Here is a 21,987-nt window from a genome sequence, read left to right as displayed (position 1 = left end):
AAGGAGGCAAGGGCAAACTACCTATAAAAAACCTTGCCAAGAAAATTGCAGAAACCTGTGCAGCCAGTCCCCAAGAATCAAACAGAATTGAACCAAAGAAAAACTAAATTCTGGGAGTTGAAGGCTATACATCTTAAAGTTGCTGAGGCTGAGAGAAAACTCAGAGAGCAAGAAAGCAAGCCAAGATAGGCTCTAGGAGGAGGTCAAGATGTCTTTCTTGTCATGCAGTCTCAGGGAATTCCAACTTCACCCTCACTGACACCCTTGGCCGTACCTCTAGCACCTGCCAATCTGATGAAAGTGAAACTGAGGATATTAGGCTGCCTTATTTTAACCCTGTTCCAAAGGCTTAGCATCTGTTTTGGCTACCAGGAAGATTCAAGGTTTCTTCAGCTACACTTGCAGAAGTTGTTCAATTCTGAACTCGAGCACCATGAGCTGTAAATCATGGCTTGTGTGAACTCAATCCTTTAATGGTTTTTGTTTCTTTTTCATTTTATGAACTAGACTCAACTATTTTTAGAATTAAAAAATGACAAGGCTGGGAAAGAGGGATAAGGAGCATTTTCTTCAAACTGTAACCTCAAAGTCACTGTTATGTTTGAAGTCATCTATTCTATCTAAAGGTTTTCAAGGATAACTTGCTAGTTTAGAGGAGGAGAAATACAGGTAGTCCTAGACTTATGATCACAATTGGGACCAGAGTTTATTCTGTTAAGCAAGGCTTTGTTAAGTGAGTTGTACAAGCTTTTTTTTTTGCTAAGGTTATTAAGCAAATCACTGTAATTGTTGAATGAACCATGTGGTTGTTAAGTGAATTTGGCTTCCCTCTTTGATTTTACGTTTCGGAAATTGGCTGGGAAAGTCACAAATGGCAATCAGATGACCCTGGGATGCTGCAATCATCGTAAATACATGCTGGTTGCCAAGCGCCTGAATTCTGATCATGCAGCCATGGGGAGACTGCCCTGGTTGTGAGGACTGGTCATGAGTCATTTTTCTCAGTGCCATTGTAACTTTGAACAGTTGCTAAATGAATGGTTGAAAATTTTTTGAATTTTTTTGGGTTTATCATTTTGCTTTATTGTAGTCTACTCTGGGATTACTTGTGATGGGAAGCAGATGAAAGATTGATCTAAATGGATGTTAATCATACTCTAACTACATGAAATTCCTACTAGCATCTTCTTCTCTTCCAGGAATACATCTTGAATGATGTCATTTGTACCAGGGTCTACAAAAAAGTATAAGACATTTCATTCCCAGGTTACATTTTCTTGCTTCTTATTCTTCAAGTGATGTCAATGTAACTATGATACTTGTGTGCAGAAAATAAATAAAGAATTCCATACTGAAATATGTTTGAGGAGAAATAAGTCCTATGTTAGTTATCATAGGTTACTATTTTTTCAGTGATCATAGTTGCTGAACTGATTCTGATATTCTGATATTCTTCTGAAATCAAACCAATACAGAATAAAGTAAAACTATTGTTTTTTTGAGCTGAAAATTAAGGCGCTGTTACTGTAAATTAGAATCACATTAGTCTTTGAAGTTTCATTACACTGCTGATTCAGGTATGATACTAAAGTAGAACTAGAATGGAAAAATCAGCATGAGAAGCCATGCTTTAGTGATTGCACAAAAACTTTACTGAACAGATCAGTGTGTCACACACACACACACATACACACACGGAGAGAAAGAGAGTTTAGTTTTTTAAAATCAAACTTGACAGTAAGTTCTCCATTTTGAAATTCAGGTAAGTAGTCTGATAAAACTACAAATCACTATTGTTGTTATACTATAAAAGTGGAAACCTTTTTGTGACCCCCAGAATCCTCTCTACCAACTGCCTCATAATTGGTTGCATGATTTCCCATAATTTTGTGACATGAAATATATAAAGATTGTTGTGTAAATCCCCAAAGTGTGGGAAAAATTCTAGATCTCAGAAAACTAGGAAAAAATATCTTGCTCCATCTACTTTATAATTGTTCTATTACTGGTAGTTACAGCCCCCTCACATCCAGTCACAACCTACCAAAAGTGGCAGATATTTCAGTTTAGTCTATCAGAAATCATAAAACATCTACTTTGTAGGCAAGGCAGAAGAATAGCAAACTGAAAAACAGAAGACATACTTCAATGTATTATAAATAGGACAACTGTATTAATTCATCAGGAAAGTATTTGAAATGAGTGAAATGAGTCCCTCTACTGGCTGACTTAAGTAGGAGTAACTGCTCCAGTCTCATGCATTTTAGGGAACCAATTTAATAAATTAAAGAAAACATTTTTTAAAATGAAAATAAGGAGGGCTATCCATTTCTTCCTTTTTTCTTCCTCATTCTTATCTTGCCATTTTGTAAAAAACAATTGCATTGTGTGTAAACTAGTATTTGATTTTTTTTTTAAAAAAGACAAAAGGTATATATTGTGTAGTGTTGTTCGTCCATCGATTTCGATGAAGACCTTGACATCTTGTGGGTTATGGGCCATCAATGATGTGTCCATAGGTGGCTTATAAGACCGATGTTAGCACGGAATGTTTCCAGCAATTATATTTAGAAGATGGTACACAATGGGACAGTTTCAGGAACAGTTTAAGAAAACTATTGTAATGAACTTTTTAAAAAAGATTGATGGATTGCTAGAAAGAAGCTGGGGCTTGTAGATTTCTGAAAATAATAGGAAGGAGAAAAAACATTCAAAGAGATAATTTATAATTGATAAAACTGATCTTTATTTTAAACAAATTATGATCTCACATTTTAAAACAATTTACATTTAACAATATAAATCAATTTATTGTAGTATTCTAAAGTCAGATATTTTGCAGAAGTCCAGGCATTCCTATTTGGCTTGTTCCTTGCCAAACCTTGTTTCCACACAATTCACAAAAGTGGATTGCAAGATACCCAGAGTTAAGCCAGTTTCAGAGAGTAATCCACAAGTAAATCAACAGGAAATGAGGATTAGGCTAATAACAGTTTATTTCTACAATGAGGTTAAACGCAAACAATTAGAAAGTAAATGAGCTGGGAAAACAAAACTTATCAGTGAAAATTATTTGGATACTTATCACTGCTTTGGAACAAATAATTCTTTCAATATGCCAGAAGTTTGCATCGGTATAGCTAAATTGAGAGGACTAACATAATAACTTTCTAACCTAAAACACAAGAAGATAAAAAATACGCATGGAAAAAGTCAGGAACATTTTCATGGTTAGATAACATTGTATGAACTTGTAAGGAAGGCACCCCCAACAATTCTAAACATGGGAGATTTGGGCTATTTGGAGTTTTAAAACATTTTTACTTAATTTTGGGGACATCGGGACATTCTGGATGGTTGATGTCTGTTCACATTCCATTGCTAACTCCTGGCATAAAATAGGTTGGAATCTTACATTTATGATTTATCACCAGTTTGGAAATATGTCACCAGTATGTCAGAATTCTTCTCTGTCATGTAAACTACTTATGTCAAAGTTATGATTAGATTTGATAAGCACATGACAACTATCAATATATGATTCCAACCTTCTAGATGTCATAAAGCTTTCTAAATCTTCTTCACATCTTCAGTTATATTTTTTCCCTACTAATGGATATTACACTTATCAAATGATTTACAGTAAAACACTCAACTGTACTTCAAACACTTTTACAGAGTAATCCCTGAAAGAATTAGCTATTAGCCTAGTAGAAAATATAACAAATATATTGTGGGACCTTAAAGATAAATAAATAGATCACAATTTAGTGGGTCTATTTATTATGTCACTGATACATGGAGGGTTATACAACATATTGAATTATCCATTTACCTAGTATTTCTAAGAATGAATCCAACTCTGGATTAAATATCTATTTTAAATCATCCAGTTTATGAAAACTGGAAATAAATGATTAAACCACACATATATTCACATATCCAAACAAAACAAAAACGCCTAATTCAAAAAGAGTTCAATATTAAAAAAATACTTATTTGATTGTTGCCATTCTAAGAGACCAAAATACAATCACAGTAGCTTAATCTGATATAAGATGCCATTGTATTATTCTACTTAAATCTAAATAGGTTTTTTAGTTTTAGTTCGGTCATACCTTCTGTTCTGGCATTGCGTTCACTATATACCCCATACATTACTCAATAATTACCACTGCACAGTTTATGAAAACTATAAACTATGAGTAAAATATGTAAAAGGAAAGTTAGCAGAAGGCATCCTTTCCCTTATAAATAGGAAGCATCAAAAGGGAAGATTTTTCAAGCAGTGAATTTTCCCAGCAAGTTGTTCCACAGATATTTAAAACAGTGCATCCTTAACTAAGCAGGGAAATCAGGCTGGTGGAGAAAGATCAGCCTGATCAGAGCAATTGCAAGGGGATAGAGGAAAGAACACTGGCGCGTCTTTCTACCTTTGGTCTGCCTTGCCATTAAAGGCTCCCCAATCCCTATATGACAGATGCAGATTACAAAACAAGTCTTCATGCTTCTATATTTGTGGTAACAAATTCTTTTAAAAATTCATTTCTGTTTTAAATGAAATTATCTCTCTTAAAACATTTGGCTAGAGATTTTATTCTTTTTCCTTATAATATACAGAGGAAAAAATGTCACATGGATCTATATGCATAGTCAAACTTGTTCTGAACTGTTAATTATATAGATGAATTACTTCATCCTCTTTTGCACTATATCCCATTTATTTTCTTGCCAGAGAAAAGAAAGCATGATATTTAAAAATGTGCCGCCCACAAGATAAATAATAAAAGAAATGTTTAAAACATTGGAGAGGGGAAGGATTTCAGCAGCAGGTTTTGACATATCAAGATGGATAACTGAGCCTCTATTTACTCAGGTACAATGAATGAGCTTCAAAGAAAAGTTCTTTTTGGAATACAAGCCATGTGGTAGGATATTTAATTCACCGCATCATCCCTTTGCAAAGGAATGATCTGAATCTCTTTTGCTATCCGTTCTGCTATTGCTTTACAATTTGCAGCAATGATCCTTCTTGACATCAAATCAAATGGTTCTCCTAGAAAAACAAATACACAGATGTATTGAACACACATCTATATATCTGACTTATTTCTACTAATTCACAGATAAAGTGTCCTATAGCAGCAGAAATGCAAACTGAATATTATTTCAAAAATTAAATTTTATTTTCCTAAACTATATTTGCCTGTTATTTTTTTTTCTTGCAATTCAAAGCAGCACTCATGTCTTTTCCCCAACAAGTATCCTGATCCAAAGTAACACACTGAACTTCCATGGCTGACAGTCAATTAATTTGGCTCTCCAAATGTTCAACAGGGCTCCCTGATCCTTGTCCAGCACTTTCTACTATACCATAATAATTCTCTGGACTAATCCAATTAATCAAGACAAGGAACAACCTCACATACAGTTTTCAAAATCCTGCAATAGAACAAATGATGATCAAATAAATTTTCAGTCTTGAATGAAATGTTAGCAACACCAAGCTTCTATGTCGACACTGAATCCTAGTGTGAGAACTAGGTTTACAAATTAAAAGCAGAAAAGTCTTACATTTCAATCACACAGTAGCCATATTCATGTGGCATAGCTTCTAGAAAGATCATCCTTGCTGTGGAAGATGTATTACTGTGCATACAATTTCTTAACTCCATTTTGTTTTGCCCCTTAGCAAAACAGCGGTGGGTCATTTAGTATTTTGAACTCAAGAGTTTCATGTTACAAAGGAAAAATATAAATCAGGATTATTCTTATTTTATGATTCCCAGCAGGGTACATATAACACAGTAGAAATTAGCAGCATTGCATCAAACCTTGGTGATGTCGTCGTGCAAATGCTGTTCTTATGTACCTAGTTCCTGATATTTGACACAAATAGGGAAGTTGCAACATTTGCATGATGATGTGTATCCTGAATGTTTTGTTATTCCCACCGTTTCTATAAGGAAATTCTCAGGTTTGTATCCCTGAGTGAAAAATACTTACCTGCTCAAGTTTTTCAACAGTCATGAACTGTTAATTGTACAAAACTGGCTTTACTTTGTTTTCAACATATTTTACCTGAGATGTCAAGCAGCACTCCCCCTGCTTCAAGAATGATAATTCCAGCTCCTGCCATGTCCCAGCAGTGAATCCCCATCTCATAATAGGCATCCGCTCCTCCTGTGGCCACCAGGCACATATTAATAGCTGCCGTCCCTACTGCTCTAATCCTAAAACAGGTAACAGAATTACTGCAAGCTATTATTTAGGCATTTAAGTTAATCACTGATTATTTGGGATGCTGAAGCGCAGAAGCAAACTCTGAATTGGGAAACTGAGTGGAACTCAGTAGAATAAAGTGCATATGTCTAAATCTGGATATAGCCAATATCAGGATATTACTCTTCATAATAGCACACTACTACATCATCCTATCTTAATTATTCAATATGTACCTTTTTCAATCAGCTAGAATTCTGACAATACATCATAGAGAGGTAGGAAACAGACTCTTCTGGATGTTGAAAATTAAGTGCAAACATCCAAACATCTCTTTCCATTATTCAGTGGACTTTGTTTCTAGCTATTACCTCTGAACTGATGGCATTAAAAATGTATTTATAAAATTTATAGGCCACCTATCTTACCTCAGGATGACTGGGTGGCTGGGGTTGAAAATTTAAACATACTACCAGGATAGTTAGGTCAAGATTAAATTATTTTTAAACAGACTGCTCCTGTTGAATTGAAACTATCTTCTTTTCCAACGCCTTAGCAATGTTAATATTAACATTTTCCTTTTCATACTATTTCCTTTGCCTTCAGCAATCACCTTCTGAGACTTTGCACATTATGTATTTTTATGACAGTGTGCATTATCTTTAATAAAGATAATGCATAAGTGGTAATTTGTTAGTGCATTTGGAAATCAGTGACATTTGGCACACAAATCTCAAAACTGGCAAATAAATTCTTGCATTGCCACAAACAGGCACACCTCTGCAGAAATGATTAACCTCTATTCTTCTTCACTCCTAGCCTAAATTCTTTTTTTTTTCTCCAGCACTGACACTCATACTTAGTGTACAAAGTCACATGGTTCCTTGGTCATAAAGAATAGGGTGGGGTTTTCAATCAACATTGTTTTTATTTTACTTTACAGTCTGTTTTCTGCTTATACCACCTGGGACAATGTATTGAAACAGAGTCCTAATTTGAGTCCTTGCGTGGACTGAGAGAATAATGGGGACATTCTCATCTTCTTGGAAATATCTGCATTGTACGGATATTTCGAATTGTATAAAAATGCAAATAAATTAAAAGAAAGATACTGTACCCATGAATAGGAATGCTAAGGAGCCTTTGCATATTAGAAAGAACTGTTTTTATAACTTCTGGATCACGGTCGGACCCCAATTCTGATACTAAGAGTGCTTTTGTAATATCTGCAAAATAAAAGAAAACTGCATCCATTAATTTACATTTGATCAGTGCTGTTAAAAATAGGCAAAATCAACAACTTTAATATAAAGCATTGTTTAAAGCACATTGTTACTTATTTTGTATCGAATGCATAGAAGGGTGAGGAAAAAGGCAGTGTCTGCCCCCAGGCTCACTTAATGCTTACTTAGACATGTCTGACCTGAATATGAAAAAGAAAACAAACTAAAGACATACTGCATAAACCTTTGTTAAAGAATACAAGTAATTATGTCCCACAAAGTTCTGAACAATCCTCTAGCCCTGACAATTGAGACTGGATACCTACAGATATTACATGAACAATGATGTTGCATTTTATTCCGATATATGATACTCTCCAAATTGATTCTCCTGTTGACTGCCAAAGTCAGATATGCTCTGTACTGTTTCCCATAAATCCATCTTTTTTTAATGAAAATATCACTTTTTAAAAAAATGGCGAATAATCACAGAACAACTCGCTGATGCATCAAATAATAAAAAAAGGCAGCCAAATTGTCTGAAATGGCATGGAGGTATCAAGCAGATTGCTTGAACAGTATTCTCATATTGCCAGTCAGTATAGAAGCAATAGTAACAATGTGCTAAAACAACACATTCAGAGTAAGCTCCCTTCCAAGGGCATTTGATTAATCTTTTTACACCAAGAGGAGCAGTTATAAAGCAAATAGAAACATTTCACTCCTCATATACATTTCTGGCTGACTGCCATCAGATAAGTTCATTTCTGTTCTCAATGATTTTGCATTGTAAATTATGGAAATACATTTAGATATTTACATCCCTCAAGGCAATTTCGCAATGCAATATAAGAACAAAAGAAGCCTGTGTGATTTCTGGAAGACATTATTATTATATTTTTATCCTGCTCTGTTATAAACATATAACTAATACTCCTTCCTCCTCCTATTTTCCCCCCAAAACCATCTTGTGAGGGCTGAGAAAGGGATTGACTAAACTCATACAGCCAGCTTTTGTACCTACGGCTCAAGCCTCATGGTTTCCACCTTTACATTACACCAAACTAATTCTTGGAAGAAAAAGATTTAGGAAGAAAGCCAATAGCAGAAAGGGCTATAGTGACCTTATAATTTTAGAATAAAAAGGAATTTGAAAAGTGAAGGCAGTGGAAAAGGTCAAGATACAGCAAGGCCAGTAAAAAAAAAAAAAACAACTCAAAGAAGAGACCTTGCACTATAGAATGATAAGAAAAGATGAAAGAACCTTTCTCAACTGCAGGCTAATATTAGCAACAAGGGGATGCAGAAGTGGAAACAAGCAAAGACTGTGTGGGTAATTTTATTTATTTATTTTATTTATTTGTATCCCACCTTTATTATTTTACAAATAACTCAAGGCAGCGAAATATCCAACACACTTTCCCCTATTTTCCTTGCAACAATCACCTTGTGAAGTGAGATGGGCTGAGAGAGACAGAGCTTCCAAGGCTTAAATATGAAAAAAAAAATCCTTGGCAAAGGACACAAGAAGGAAAAATAATTCAAAGAATAACAGGGCAAAGGAATTCCAAAGTATAAAGTTGGGAAACCTGTTAAACAGGATACAGTAATCATTGCATAATTGGTGTGAAATAGGCTGATGCAGTCCTCTGCTTTCTCAAGCTTATGGAGCTCTGTGAAATGAATTCCCACTCTAATGCACAGAGATGACAAAGCTTTACCTCGTTGTTTTGACACTTGGAGTTTTTGTCCATTGCAAAAGGCTCCTTTTCCTTTTCGACCAGTATACATCTTCTCTTCTACACAGCTATACACAATTCCAAATTCTATCTGTAATAAGAGAAATGTAACACCTATAAATCTTTAACAGTCCAACTTTATATTATAGGAAGAGGTTGCAATGAAAACATTTTTTTCTATTAGAAGTTAAACTAAAATGAGAAATTTTATTACCTGTTTCTTTACTACAAAGCCAATTGAAACGGCTACAAAGGGAAACCTTGAAGATCAAAAAGAGAAATATATTGCATTTATAAGATGATGACAAAAGCAACAACTATAAATTAGAAAAGTAAAATTTGGATAAAATTATTCTAGACACCCCTAAAGAAAATATTGAAAAACATTTTCATATCACAACAGAACCAAAGATCGTCCTCTAATAGCCAAGAAACAAGGCGTTTAAATATTACTTATCCAGAACATATAGTAATAGCTTAAAAAATTACCTATGCACAAAATTAGTTGTTCCATCTATAGGGTCAATAATCCATGTGGGATTATCGGTCAAAATACTTCCTGCACCAGCTGCAACGGATTCTTCTCCAATAAAGCTAAAATGATCAATAATATACAAAGACAGACAACAGATTGTAAATTCATAATTAATATACATGTATCATAAAGTAACACTACATCTTCAAAGGCTGTAATTGATCCAGTAAACTACTTTTAGATCATTTTAATTTTTTTTAAAAAAAACATCAGTTCATTTTTGAATCATTACAAAGTTATTTGCTGAACAACTAACTGAGTAATTGATCCAAGTAGTTAAGATTTATGTACTTAGAAGTATATAGTCTGGTGCAGCTTTTCTCAGTTTAATATCCTCCAGATGTATTAAGATCACAATAGCCAATAATTCCTAGTCAATGTAACTGGGAAACAATATAGGCAGTCCTTGGGTTATGATAGCAATTGGGACCAAAATTTCCATTGCTAAATCAATGAACATCCTTGAAGAGGATGCCATTTTGGAGCAGTCACAACTCCTTGAGGTTGCTCAGAAAATAGCAGCACTTCTGGCATGCAGTCGCATGGACCCAGGGATGCTGAGCCATGGAGTGACCTGCCCTCCTTCCTAATGTGAGGTATGGAGCTCTGGAGATCTTCAAAAGGTAAGTTACTTGCTGGGTAATGGGGAGTGAGAAGCAGGCCCAAAGCCCTATAGGAACTCACAGGGAGCGGAAGCAGTCAAAAGCCTATGGGGACTTGATGGGATGGAAGATAGGTGGGGGCACTGCAGCATCCCTGAGACTGGTTATCAGGGTGAATTACCATGGGGGCAGTGCAGTGGTCATAATATCAAAACGGTGTCTTAAGTAACTTTTTTGGGGGGATGTCGTAACTCTGCTAAGCGACCAGTTGTAAGCCAAAGACCACCTGTATATCCAGTTTCCTTATTCTTCCCTTGTAACACTTGATTTATAGCCACTCAGTTATTATTACTGCCATGCTTTGCAAGATTTTCTCTGAATCTTTCTTAAATGGAGTCGCCAGATTCAGCATGGACTCAGACCAATGTAGTGGAATTATATCTTTCCCTGATTTGGAATCTATTTATTCAATTATTGCTTCTATTAACGTGGCCCAAATTGCATTTATCTTTTGTGCAGCCATTTCACATTATCACCAAATTCAGTGAGTTAATTGATGATATCTCCAAGATCCTGCACATGGGTACCTTTGCTGAGATCAGACTTGTATTTTAGAGACATTCTCTTTTGCAATTAATATCATAAAGCATGCTGTACCTGTGTGATGGATATTTTTCTTTTATAGAAGATATAATCATAGTTTCCACTTTTTGATCAGTGACTGTGACTAGATCTGCTGGAGAACTTTTAATCATGACAGTTATATCTTCTGTCAATGCCTCCCGGATTATCTGTACAGAAAATCTTCATGTGATTATTTTGAAAACAGGACTTGATAAATAATATTTTTAATTATCAGTAAGACTTAATTTAAAACTTGTCTGTTGGGCCAAGGCATAGAAGCAGCAAGAAAAATTATACTGAAAGACTCAGATTCAATTCTTATTTTACAAAATACAAAATTTGTAATGAATAAAAATGTAGAAAATGGAACTCTTTTCAGATTGTGTTCAAGTGCCATGCATAACTAATACATATGTGGGCACTATAGGAAGTACACAATTTTATAGATGAATCGGTTAATTGTTTTTATAAATTGACCATGATTTAGGGTTTCTAAATCTTATATTTATTTTCATATCTTAAAGTATATGTGATTTCTTGTTTGCCCTGTAAAACCCTCATTTCTTTGTATTGCTTAGTTAATAGACAGAAATTCAAGTCAGGTTCTTGAGTACATACAACTTCTCAGAAAAGTTAATATTCTTAAGCAGAATGGCAACTTAGGGCCTAGCTGGCACAAATGCCCTTCAATTCATTATTTTTGTAGTTCTTATAGCAGTACTGAAATGTGTTAGTACAGTTATTCATTATGGTGACAACCACAATTTCCAAGCTTCAAAGGCTAAATTTAAAATCAGTACTTGAACATTTAAACCATTTTTGAGGATGACATTTTTAAATGTTTCTCTGATCCCAATAGAAAGTAAATTATTCATACCTGTCCAGCTTTTCTTGCTAAAGCTATTGCGTAGTTCATGCATTCTTCCCAAGGATCAGCCATCTTTATCTACCTAGAATGTCATATTTCAGTTACTTTTAACTTGTAAAATACCATGCTGAGAAAAAAAATCTTTCCAGAATCTTTGTCTTCAGTCTGATTAAGTTCATACTCTGGATTTCTTTTATTCAGATTTTATATCCACATACTATAGATGATACACAAAAAAATTAATATTGGTCTCCTAGTATCTTCCTTAGAAGTTTCTTTTATTGAAAAACTTAGGGATTTTGTTTGCTTTTAAGCATTTTTTGTTCTGGAATTTTGGGATCAAACATATACATGTATTTGCTTCATATTCCTGCTGAATATGAACTGTTTTTCTATTTATGCTTAAAGGTACAAGTCTGGAAGAGTTATATAAATACTCTTTAACATCATGCATAAAAATATCTTTGTCCAGCCTTCATTTTTTGATTATGATTCAACACAGGGGATACTTACTCAGAACAGATAGTTAGGGGGATGCAATTAATTGCATTTTTTACAAACAGGATTTGAATCTAATTTTGGGACAGAAATATGCCCAGAGTCGCTTGATAGTGAGATTGGCAGCATATAAATTTAATAAATAAATAATGGTGGATGATTTATTCCAAAAAATGAAAAAAAAAACCATCCTCAAATCTAGGGAGAACTCAATGACTAAAATCAGTAAGCAGACTAACAACAAAGAGAAAATGCAATTTATTGTATAGCTTAATTATTGTAAAGCTATACAGAGCTATGCTTTGGACTGAAGAAAAGCAAATTTATCTATACACATGGAGGGCCAACTAGGAACATAGTGAAGGGATGAAGGAGTTGAGCCCATTGTTGAATTCTGTTACTTTCCAAAAATCAAACAAATTCCACTCAAATTCCCTTTCTCTGCTAGCAAATATTATTAGATTTTGATTAATTTGTGTTAGCTGATACAACAACTCAAATATATCCAGCTGTTTACTTTGTTTTTTTTTCTGGCCAAGCAATGTGAATTCAGTATAGGATGGAAATAGCATGAACATTTTCTGAAATGGAGAATGTATAAATCACATTTTCAGCATCCTTTGAAACAGCACCTACTGAGAACACAATTCTGCCTCTGTTAAATCCAGAACACAATTCTGCTGCTGTTAGATCCAATCTGCTTATCTGAAGGCATCTTATTACTTTATCTTTGCAGGCATGGTGCAACAGGATGGGACTGGCAAGGCTGTCAATGGGCATAGGCAACAATATAAAACAGCTTGCTATTTCCTTTTTTCAGAATTTTAGCATAAAGCCCTGGAATCTCCTGGTGGTATCTCATCCAAATACTAATCATGTCTGACCATTTAGATCTTCACCTTCCCTTGAGCAATCTTCCACATTTCACTGCCAACATTAAGGTCCGCAAAAGGGTGGAACTGTTGTAATGATTCTCTTCTTTCAATACTTCTTGATCTTCCCTTGAAGCAGAGGAAATGGTCTTGGAGAGATTATTTCTGGCTGAGGATGGTCCTTTGTGACCCTGAATGTCATTTACTGTCTGCCTGCCTGATCTAGCCTATCTGTACATTTTCTTCAAAGTAGAAGTGGCACATCAAACAGTCCTTTCTCAGTGCCTATTTCCAAATAAATGCAGCCAGGCCTTCAGGGGACATTTAGACAAGGAGTGTTGGGGCATCTATGCTAAATCTCAGTTTCCAGCATTTAACAAGGACGTTTGTAGTTTTTGAGAATTAAAAAAAAGGGGGTACGCAACCTGCATAGGATTGTCACTTCCTGTTTTGTTTAGCTGCTGTTTAAACAAGAATACACAACTTTTTACTGCTTCACAAAATAGGGCTGCAGTTATGCTTTTCAAAAAAATTCTGGCCTTGCATATTTAATGGATATGTCCGGAAAAATATGAAGTTTTCCAGCTTCCATTAAATCCAGCGTCGGATTTTCTATGACTCAAGGCATGAACCCGTGATATGGGTTGTCAACGTTTTGGAATGCACTCGACTCTTGAACCCTACGAGCTGCTGTGTTAAAGCAATAGAAATGGTTGGGAAAAAGAACAAAGAAATCCTAGAATTAAATCAGATCACCGCTTAGAATAGGTAATCTCGCTAGCCCCGGACTTACCGTTAGGAGGCCAATTTTTTGCAGCAGCTACCGGTACTGGCAAAGCCGGTTGACAAAGCACTGCCTCAGCAGAACCCACTGCGCAAGCGCTGCAAGGACTTAACCCGTCTTCTCTGCTTCTGCGCTGCCATTGCAAATTGTCTGATCGTTCCGGACGATGCGAGTTCGAAAGAGCGAGGCCTGGCTCGTGCGAAGAATCGTGCTTCTATTGGTTGCCGAGCGTTCGGATGTTCTTGGGGGCGCGGCGAAATTCTACGCGGCTTACCCGGGAGAATGAACCTTTCTTCCTGCGCGTGTTTGGCCGAGGGCTCAGCGTAGCTGAACACAATTCGGGCGTGTTTACGTTTCGAATTCGCACGTGCATACCAGCCTGAATCGGGCAAACCAAATAGGCAAGTAGATAATTTGTATTTTGCTTGCAAATACGAAGCAAAAATAAAAGCAGTTTTGATACATTGGTCTGTTTTCTTTTTATCAATTTGCGCTTTTAATTGCTTAATTCTGTTCTGAAATTGGAGTGGATCGCTGGGTGTATTAAGGCAATGGAGATAAATGGCGATCAGGAGAGAACGGTATTCTTTGATTGTAAAAAATATTGCAATAGAATGTTACGAAAAAATAGTATTGGGCATTGTCTCGCCCTAAAAAAGGAGCTGCTAGATACATTTGCCATGATCTCCTTCCCCAGTCTTATATTAATTTAATAAATATATAACCCAAAGTAGCTTACCTTTCTCGTCAATGTATTTCAACACGGTGTCTTTTCAAACTACCATGAGCAATTAGTATTTTAATGTTTAATGCTGGATACTGTGATTCACTTGTTTTTCCACTTTGAGAAACATTGAAATATTTATATTGTGTACTAGATTAGCCAAATGTACTGTATGGCTAATCTACAATATGACCTATCACCAAACCAAATTCCAAATCCATTTTTCATAAACAGAGAAAATATATTGGAATATTTTAACATGGTATATAATTTATAAAATATACATTATAATTTATAAGAAAAAATGGCTTGGTTATTCCAGGTTTTTGTATGACTGGTTATTCCAGGTTTTTATATGACAACACACAGCTTATAACAGAAATATTTCTGCTTCCATAGCTGATAGAATTGAAAATTGACAGTAACAGTGTCACTTTTCTCCAGTAGTACACTTATCTAAAAATATTAATTACAGTACTTCAAATATTTTTGACAAAACTCAAATAAGTTAAATTGTTAATAGTTGATACAATTGTAAGATACAATCATAATGTTCTATTGTCATTTGAACCATTTAATTGATCCCAAATCCAACTAAAATCAAAATTAATATGCAAGTCTATCATAGAGCGGTTTTCAAAATAAATGTAAAAATTCCAAAAGAGCATCTATGACTGACTTTCTATAATGTGTTGTCAGAATCTTCAGTAGATATATTTGAAGAATTTTTGCAAATAAAACCTTTTCTTTTGGCTGAAACAGTAACTGAAGAATGTGGCTTCTATAAATTGTTTTTGTAATAAAAGTGCTATCATGGAAATTGTATATATGAGTCACTCTCCATTAACTGGATCACAGGACTATGATGAGCAACACTCATCGAAGTACTCTCTTTAACCAAAACTATCATGCATTTCCATTCTTGCTGGGAATTTTTTAGTCTGTAACTATTGTTATTTGATAAAAAAATATTTATTTAAAACATTTCTATAGTAGCCCATTTACAACTTTGAGCAGCTTCCCAAATCTCTTTTTCAGGACCATCTGCAGCAAGCTACAGCAAATAGGCAAATTTTTGTGACATAAAGTAGCATAATCTTACACTCCATTTAATAAACCCCATCCTCTTTTGGGGTTTTATTTCAACTTCATTTATTTTAAGTGGTTCAGAAAACAGCAAGCAAATAACTCAATCACCTGCTGTATTTGGATACTAAGTTTATAATAATCTACATGTAGGTTATTATATGCAGCAGCATAGATGCACAGATTAAGCACCACAGATAGACTTTTCAGTTGAGTAGCTGTCAAAATGAAGTCAATTTTCAATACATGGGACGACATGTATGACAAATGTATTTGCCCACTTAGGAAAATAACAGACTAAATACAGATTCCTTTTTAAACTGAATTCCTGTTTCTCAGGAAAAATCACTCTTGTACCATAGAGCTAGCAAAACAGAATTTTTTCTCGTGTTCAGTCTGATAAAATAATTACAAAAGCAACATTTTCTGTAATTACTATAGATAAGAATCTGCATCTGCTAAAAATTCAACATCATTATCAAGATATTCCAGGATTACATTTCCACCATTATACAGCGGCAATTCTTTAGAGTTTATCCACAATCCTACTATGTGATCCAAAGGCAGGGCTTCTCCAGATGCTGTGTGGCAAAGTCTTAATTTCTGAAAATTGGGAGGGGAAGAAGTTAATCACTCTTAAATCCAAATATATGGAATTCCCACAATATTGCTTCAATTGATTTACCTTGGCTGTGGTTTTGTTGTTGTCATTTTTAAGGCTTGCTAAGTGGGCTGCAGAATCTATCACTTTGCCAATGCTCCATTTGCTGCAAAAGTACATGGGTATACTTTTGTTTTTACTTCCTTTGGGTAAAAATACTTGGAAATAGATTCTATCTGTCTATAAGAGAAAAAGCCAAGTTGCAGTGTTAAAATAATATTTCCTAGTCAGATATTCCATTTACTTTATTGCTCTAAAAGGAACTTTTGCATTTCTCCACTAGTTCTGAAATTTCTCATCCCAGAACTACAGTTTTAAGACAAATTCCACCTTCTCCCTTCGCTTCAGTAAATCCACATCTTACATATAAGCAGCAATGTCCCCTACCACCCTTGAAACAAGTTTAATTGTAGGATTAGAAAAAAAGTGTTAGAGAAATAAAGACTGCAAATTTCAGAAATGTATTGTCTATTCCATAAGCATAATTTACATGATTTACCTGTGGAATAGACTTCTCCCCGCATGCGTGCATTTTCAGTTTCATCAGGGCCACTTTTGCAGCTGTTTCAGGATTCTTGGCTCCTCTGCATTTTTTAATCACAGTGGCTTCTTTTTTAGAATCTAAAAATATAATTCACTGGGTTGAATTTCCTGCCCCTCCTTTTTCTAAATGTTAAGTGCAGTATCTTGGAAGAACATGCTGCTTCCCCCTGCTTGTGTATTTAAGATATAGTCTCTTCCCTGATCATCAAATCCTGACAGTTGCCATTATTCAAAATGTGTGATTGAGAAGTGACAGCACTGAAATCTAAAAGAAGAGATACTTAGGAATTCCTTAGTATGAGAAAAGAAATTTCTATGGTATCGTGTAATCATTTTACTATAAAATACTGTAGAACAGCAGTATTGTTTCTGAAGAAAGTTATACTAAGATCTATTCTTGCAGATTTCAATATGTAGCAAAGACAGGGAGCATGATGTCCATGGACACCCAGATGCCCAGAGATTATCTGTCTTGCTGCATGCTAGGCTCAACAACCCATGTGTTCCTTTTCATTTTTTCAGTTTTTTATGTAAGTGGAAAATTGTCATGCTGCAAAACAAATTCCAGCCTCTAATGTCATCCTTATTTATATTGTAAATACCATATGGGGATTATAATTCTAGGCATACTTGGGGAAAAAATAAACACTGTAGCATGAATCGTGGAGTAGGGATTTGCTACACTATGCCATTCGGTTCAGAAGAAAGACTTCAAATTCCCATTATAATTAACTGAGGTTACAGAGTGCAGCTTAATCTCTGTAATTCTTTGAAGCAGGATTTATTCAGCTAAAGGGCATGGATAGGTGCTCTATTTTAACATGGAGTTCTGAACACTCTATTAGAGAAAACAATATTTTAAAAAATCCTTCTGCGCTTACCTACAATATCTTTAATCAGTTGCTGAGTGGCAGTCATACAAGCTTGAGGGATTTCCAGTTTCTCACACTCATGATCTGACTGATGACGGTGCCTGGAAATAATAGACTGCCAAATATTCAGTAGGTACTTTACAGATCAATAGGATAAGATTTGTTTAAATCATTGTCTTTGCTCACCTTAAGCAAAACTGTTTTTCACAGTAAGCACATAAGACGGGTACAAGTTCTCTTCCATCACAACCTTTATATGTGCATGAAAATGATTTGTGATAATCCAGTTTCATATTTTTGTTTTTTAGATTTGCCTAAGTGAATTTTTAAAAAAATACAATGTAAATTCTTATTTCAAAGATCAAATTATACATTGAGATGATTAAAGTTCATAGTTTAAACTAAATGTACACTATTTAAACTACTTGGTGGCAAAAACCTGAGAGGAAGTAGCTAGTTCAAAGTAGGTATAATGCCAAACTATAGCAGTTAATCCTTTGCTTAAATGCTCCTTCTTTTCCTGTGAACTCCTGGATATATGAGTCAACAAAATAATTTGCATACTTGTCCTACAAACCTGGAGTACAACTTAACTTAATAGCTCTTTGCAGCATAGACACAAGCCATAAATAGACTGCATAGCAAAAATAGATCTCTTGCAAACCATATTTTGCAAACCCTGGTGGCACAGTCATTTGAATGCAGTACTGCAAACGCACTCTGCCACAGTCTGAAGTTCGATCCAGATGGGGTTCAAGATTAACTCAGCCTTCCATCATTCCAAGGTTAGTAAAAGGAGGACCTAGATTATTGGGGGCAATATGCTGACTCTGTAAACCATTCAGAAAGTGCTATAAAGCACTATGGATTGATATATAAGCCTGCTATTGCTATTTGCTTGAAGTCTTTGGTTTAACCGTCTTACGTTTTGGAGCAGTTCCCTCAGTCAGGCAATTGGTCTCCCTATGATGCTCTGTCTACCCAAATTGCTAGTCAGAACTCCCTCAATTGGTGAACAGCAAAGTATAATAGGAATAAAGGTAGCCAGCTAATAGTCTACCCCCAACCTATTCGTTCTTACCCAAAGATAGGATTAGCCACAGAGCAGCAGAAAAATATTTTGAGGCTTAGCTGAAAACTCTTTTCAATTGCAATGAAAGAAAAGATTTCAAGCTGTGTTCACAAACTGCCTAATTCACAATAATGTGCTCACCTGGTCAGCCCTTCTAAACTATGTAACCTAAAAGAGCTTTTTTTGCAGGCATAATTTGGGAATAAGACAACCTGGATAAAGTTTTGCTTGTAAAAATATTCCAAACAAATGTAAAGAATATGAATGTTTCTTATTAGGTAAAATATTCATAAATGTAACTTGCAACAAATTATGAATTATTAACTTACCTCAGAACAACTATGAGCAGATCGACTTCTGTGTTGAATACTTAAAAATAGTTTTACAGAAACAAAAAAATATGCCATCAATATGTGTAATATAGGATTTTATGAGAGTTTCTTAGTCTTTCTTAAACTCAGCTTAAAATGAAATACCATGTAATATTTATTCTTTCTTTCCTTATTTCCATATTATTTTCTCTAGCCTTCTTTAAAACCCTGTCCCAAATCTCTAAAAATAGTCTATTGCTAGACTATACTTAATAATTAATAATATAATTACCAGAAAACTCCTGAGCAGCCATCACAGACAAAAGGGAGGAAATCTAATATAAAAGAAATATCTTAATTATATTCATACTTTGATAGGTATAATTATTATACTAATAAGATATATTTTGGAAGATCTACTCCATTTGAACACATTACTGGCCAATTTATATGCTAAATAGAATAAACCTGCAGAATTAATTAGGTATGTTTTAATTTGTTGGATTTAAAGAGGTTTCAGTCATAAATTCTGAGCAGTATACATATATTTGTAAATCAGGTTGAAAACATTCCAGTAATAAAACAAAAAATGTCATAGAATAGAGTGACATGTATGCTATCGTTATAGAAATACAATTTACTAATTTAACTGCATTGGATTGTGCCTTTTTTAAAAGAGCTTTCAAATAAGAAAAAAGGTAATTAATGTTTCTGTCTTGAATTGTTTAGTAAGAGTCATGGTAAAAAAAATTCTCTGATTTTTTGTTTCACAATTTTATCTTTTTCAGTTACAGGAATATAATAATTCAGTAGCTGTATAGTCCCTGTGTTAAATTCTCACAGGGTTATAGTTGTTGTGGGGAGTGTTGTATAGTTTTCTTGAAGGACATGAGGGTTATGCATCTAATAAGACACCGAGAAAATTTTCAATAATATAAAAGTGCATATTGAAACAAAGTAACAGTTTAAAATAATACTAAAGAACAATACATTATGATAAACATAAACTATGTGTGGAACATTTTGTAGAAAGGCAGGATTACAACGTCAAATATATAAATGGGAATAAAACTCTTCTCTCATTGTCCAATTTTCTTAAAACCTCTGGCCCACAAGTGCTTTGTTTTTGAATGACTTTGGGATGATTTTCAGTAGATCAGAGTAATAGCTAGCAATAGTTAGAAAAAATAGATTTCTCGTATCACCTAAATTAAGCTAAAGATGGAAGCAAAGTGGGATTTTAATGGTAGACCTGTGAGTACATCTCTGTTTAAAAGGTCTCCTTTCAGTGTACTAAAGATAGGCAGAGTTCACTTTCTTCCTTAATGCTACATTTTACCCACATATCAATTCTTCGTTCTTAAGAACTTTTTAAAACATTAAGCATAAATGACATCAAATCATACAATGTATGGTCACTCCTGTAAGTTTTTTTAAAAAAAGGAAATCTGCTTTTCACTACATTCATAACCACAAACGCCCTTCAGCTACATTTAACCAGTAGGCAGGCAGGCAGGCATAGAAAGAGCTTCAGCATTCACCCTCGTCTTTTCGCTCTTGCCTGCACCCTGGTTTGCGCTCGAATAGCGCTCGTGGGAAAAGTAGAAGCACCAAGCCAAGTGCGGGAATCGTTAGATGCTGAAATTCCCACGGTGACAGCCAGCCAACTCAAGAGCACAAATGTTTCGCGGTAAAAGTTGCGAGCCCTCCAAATACTTATTTGGGTCAGACCCCGGCCGATCACTCTTTTCCTCTAGAGTCTCCTAACCTGAACCTCCCATCTAGAACGCTCTTACCGAGCTGTTTACACTCTTCAACCCCGCAATGCTGCCCGATTTCCAATTCCGCCATGTTTTCCAACAGCGCATGTGCAGGCCGCCACTTTCTTCCGGGAACACTGAGGTCTTTATTTCCCCTCCCCCCCTTTCCTTTTCCCTGTTGCTTGAAACCTAATGGGAGGCGGGCTCGCCTCGACGTCAACAGAGGGGTGGAGCTTGTGCGGTGACTCATGAATAATCCATGTAGTTATCAAGCAACAACTGCGAACTGATTTTATGTTTCCTTCTGGAGATTTTTCGGTTTCCCATTTTAGACTTCAGTTTAGGATTTCTTAGAAGTCTCTCATTCACTTCTGACAAACTATGAAATGAACTTGTGATTCAACAAAAATCCATTGTCCTACGGATTGTTTCTATTATGTGAGCTAAAAATAAAAAATAAAATTCAATGGACATTTAAAATCATTTAGGAAAAGTGCATAGGTTTTTGTTTTTCCTGTTAATAAACAGATAACTGAGGTTGATCACAATTTAATATGAGTCAGCAGCAAATCCTGGCTGCCTTGACAAAATGTAGTTTGTAAAAAGTGAGAAGAATTCCACTATATTATGTACTAGTCAACCTTCAGCTGAACACAATACTGCATTCAGTGAAGAAAGTTATACCCATCATAAATCTTTAACTTTTCAGTTAGTATTTCACTGAAGCCTGACGCTGAATGCTTTAGCCTCTTTTATCCCAATGGTAATCAAGTTTTATTTTTAGTTACAATGTGCGTTCGACTTTTACCCCATGTTCAATGTTTCAAAGTAAAAATGCAACAATAATAAATGGAGTTTGAAACAGGAATGCAATTTCTGTGAATTAACAGCAAACTCTCTAAATATTGCTTAACTCTGGAATAACGTGCTTCTGCAGCTATACCGAAAATACATGACTATTTATCCAAACTTCAGGAACGGGAGTTTTGTT

General features: G+C 35.0%; 3 protein-coding genes across 11 annotated transcripts in view; 1 reads left to right on the top strand and 2 right to left on the bottom strand.

Annotated features, from left to right (window-relative positions):
• Positions 1-1,361, top strand: part of LOC120308881 (myelin P2 protein-like) — a 55,771-nt gene extending 54,410 nt beyond the window's left edge. For all 7 annotated transcript variants that reach the window (XM_039345505.1, XM_039345499.1, XM_039345503.1 and 4 more), the window contains one exon: positions 1,200-1,361. In XM_039345505.1, the coding sequence (XP_039201439.1) occupies positions 1,200-1,250 (51 nt within the window). In that variant the 3' untranslated portion in view covers positions 1,251-1,361. The remainder of the gene's footprint in view (positions 1-1,199) is intronic.
• Positions 1,362-2,722: 1,361 nt separating this feature from the next.
• On the bottom strand, positions 2,723-14,113 carry IMPA1 (inositol monophosphatase 1). The gene is made up of 9 exons (XM_039345491.1): positions 13,977-14,113; positions 11,823-11,895; positions 10,979-11,112; positions 9,674-9,778; positions 9,399-9,444; positions 9,167-9,275; positions 7,340-7,448; positions 6,082-6,233; positions 2,723-5,056 (listed from the first exon to the last, which is right to left on the bottom strand). The coding sequence occupies exons 2-9, from the start codon at positions 11,883-11,885 to the stop codon at positions 4,938-4,940; spliced, it is 837 nt and encodes a 278-aa protein (XP_039201425.1). The 5' UTR covers positions 11,886-11,895; positions 13,977-14,113; the 3' UTR covers positions 2,723-4,937.
• Positions 14,114-14,144: 31 nt separating this feature from the next.
• Positions 14,145-21,145, bottom strand: ZFAND1 (zinc finger AN1-type containing 1). 3 transcript variants are annotated; one of them, XM_039345493.1, is made up of 8 exons: positions 21,033-21,145; positions 19,529-19,571; positions 19,255-19,294; positions 18,040-18,167; positions 17,863-17,954; positions 16,938-17,059; positions 16,463-16,618; positions 14,145-14,346 (listed from the first exon to the last, which is right to left on the bottom strand). In XM_039345493.1, exons 1-8 carry the CDS (start codon positions 21,085-21,087, stop codon positions 14,182-14,184), a joined length of 801 nt encoding a protein of 266 aa, XP_039201427.1. In that variant the 5' UTR covers positions 21,088-21,145; the 3' UTR covers positions 14,145-14,181. The 3 variants fall into 3 exon arrangements, with proteins under 3 accessions (XP_039201427.1, XP_039201426.1, XP_039201428.1); XM_039345492.1 differs by lacking the exon at positions 14,145-14,346 and adding an exon at positions 15,645-16,380; XM_039345494.1 differs by lacking the exons at positions 14,145-14,346; positions 19,255-19,294 and adding an exon at positions 15,645-16,380 and having other exon boundaries at positions 21,033-21,125.
• Between the last annotated feature and the right edge of the window lie 842 nt (positions 21,146-21,987).

Source organism: Crotalus tigris, unplaced genomic scaffold, assembly GCF_016545835.1.
Source record: "Crotalus tigris isolate CLP2741 ecotype Arizona unplaced genomic scaffold, ASM1654583v1 scf7180000017952.28453644438:3035480, whole genome shotgun sequence".
NCBI lineage: Eukaryota > Metazoa > Chordata > Lepidosauria > Squamata > Viperidae > Crotalus > Crotalus tigris.
The sequence above is the reverse complement of the archived record's forward strand: the minus strand, read 5'-3'. Positions and strand labels throughout refer to the sequence as shown.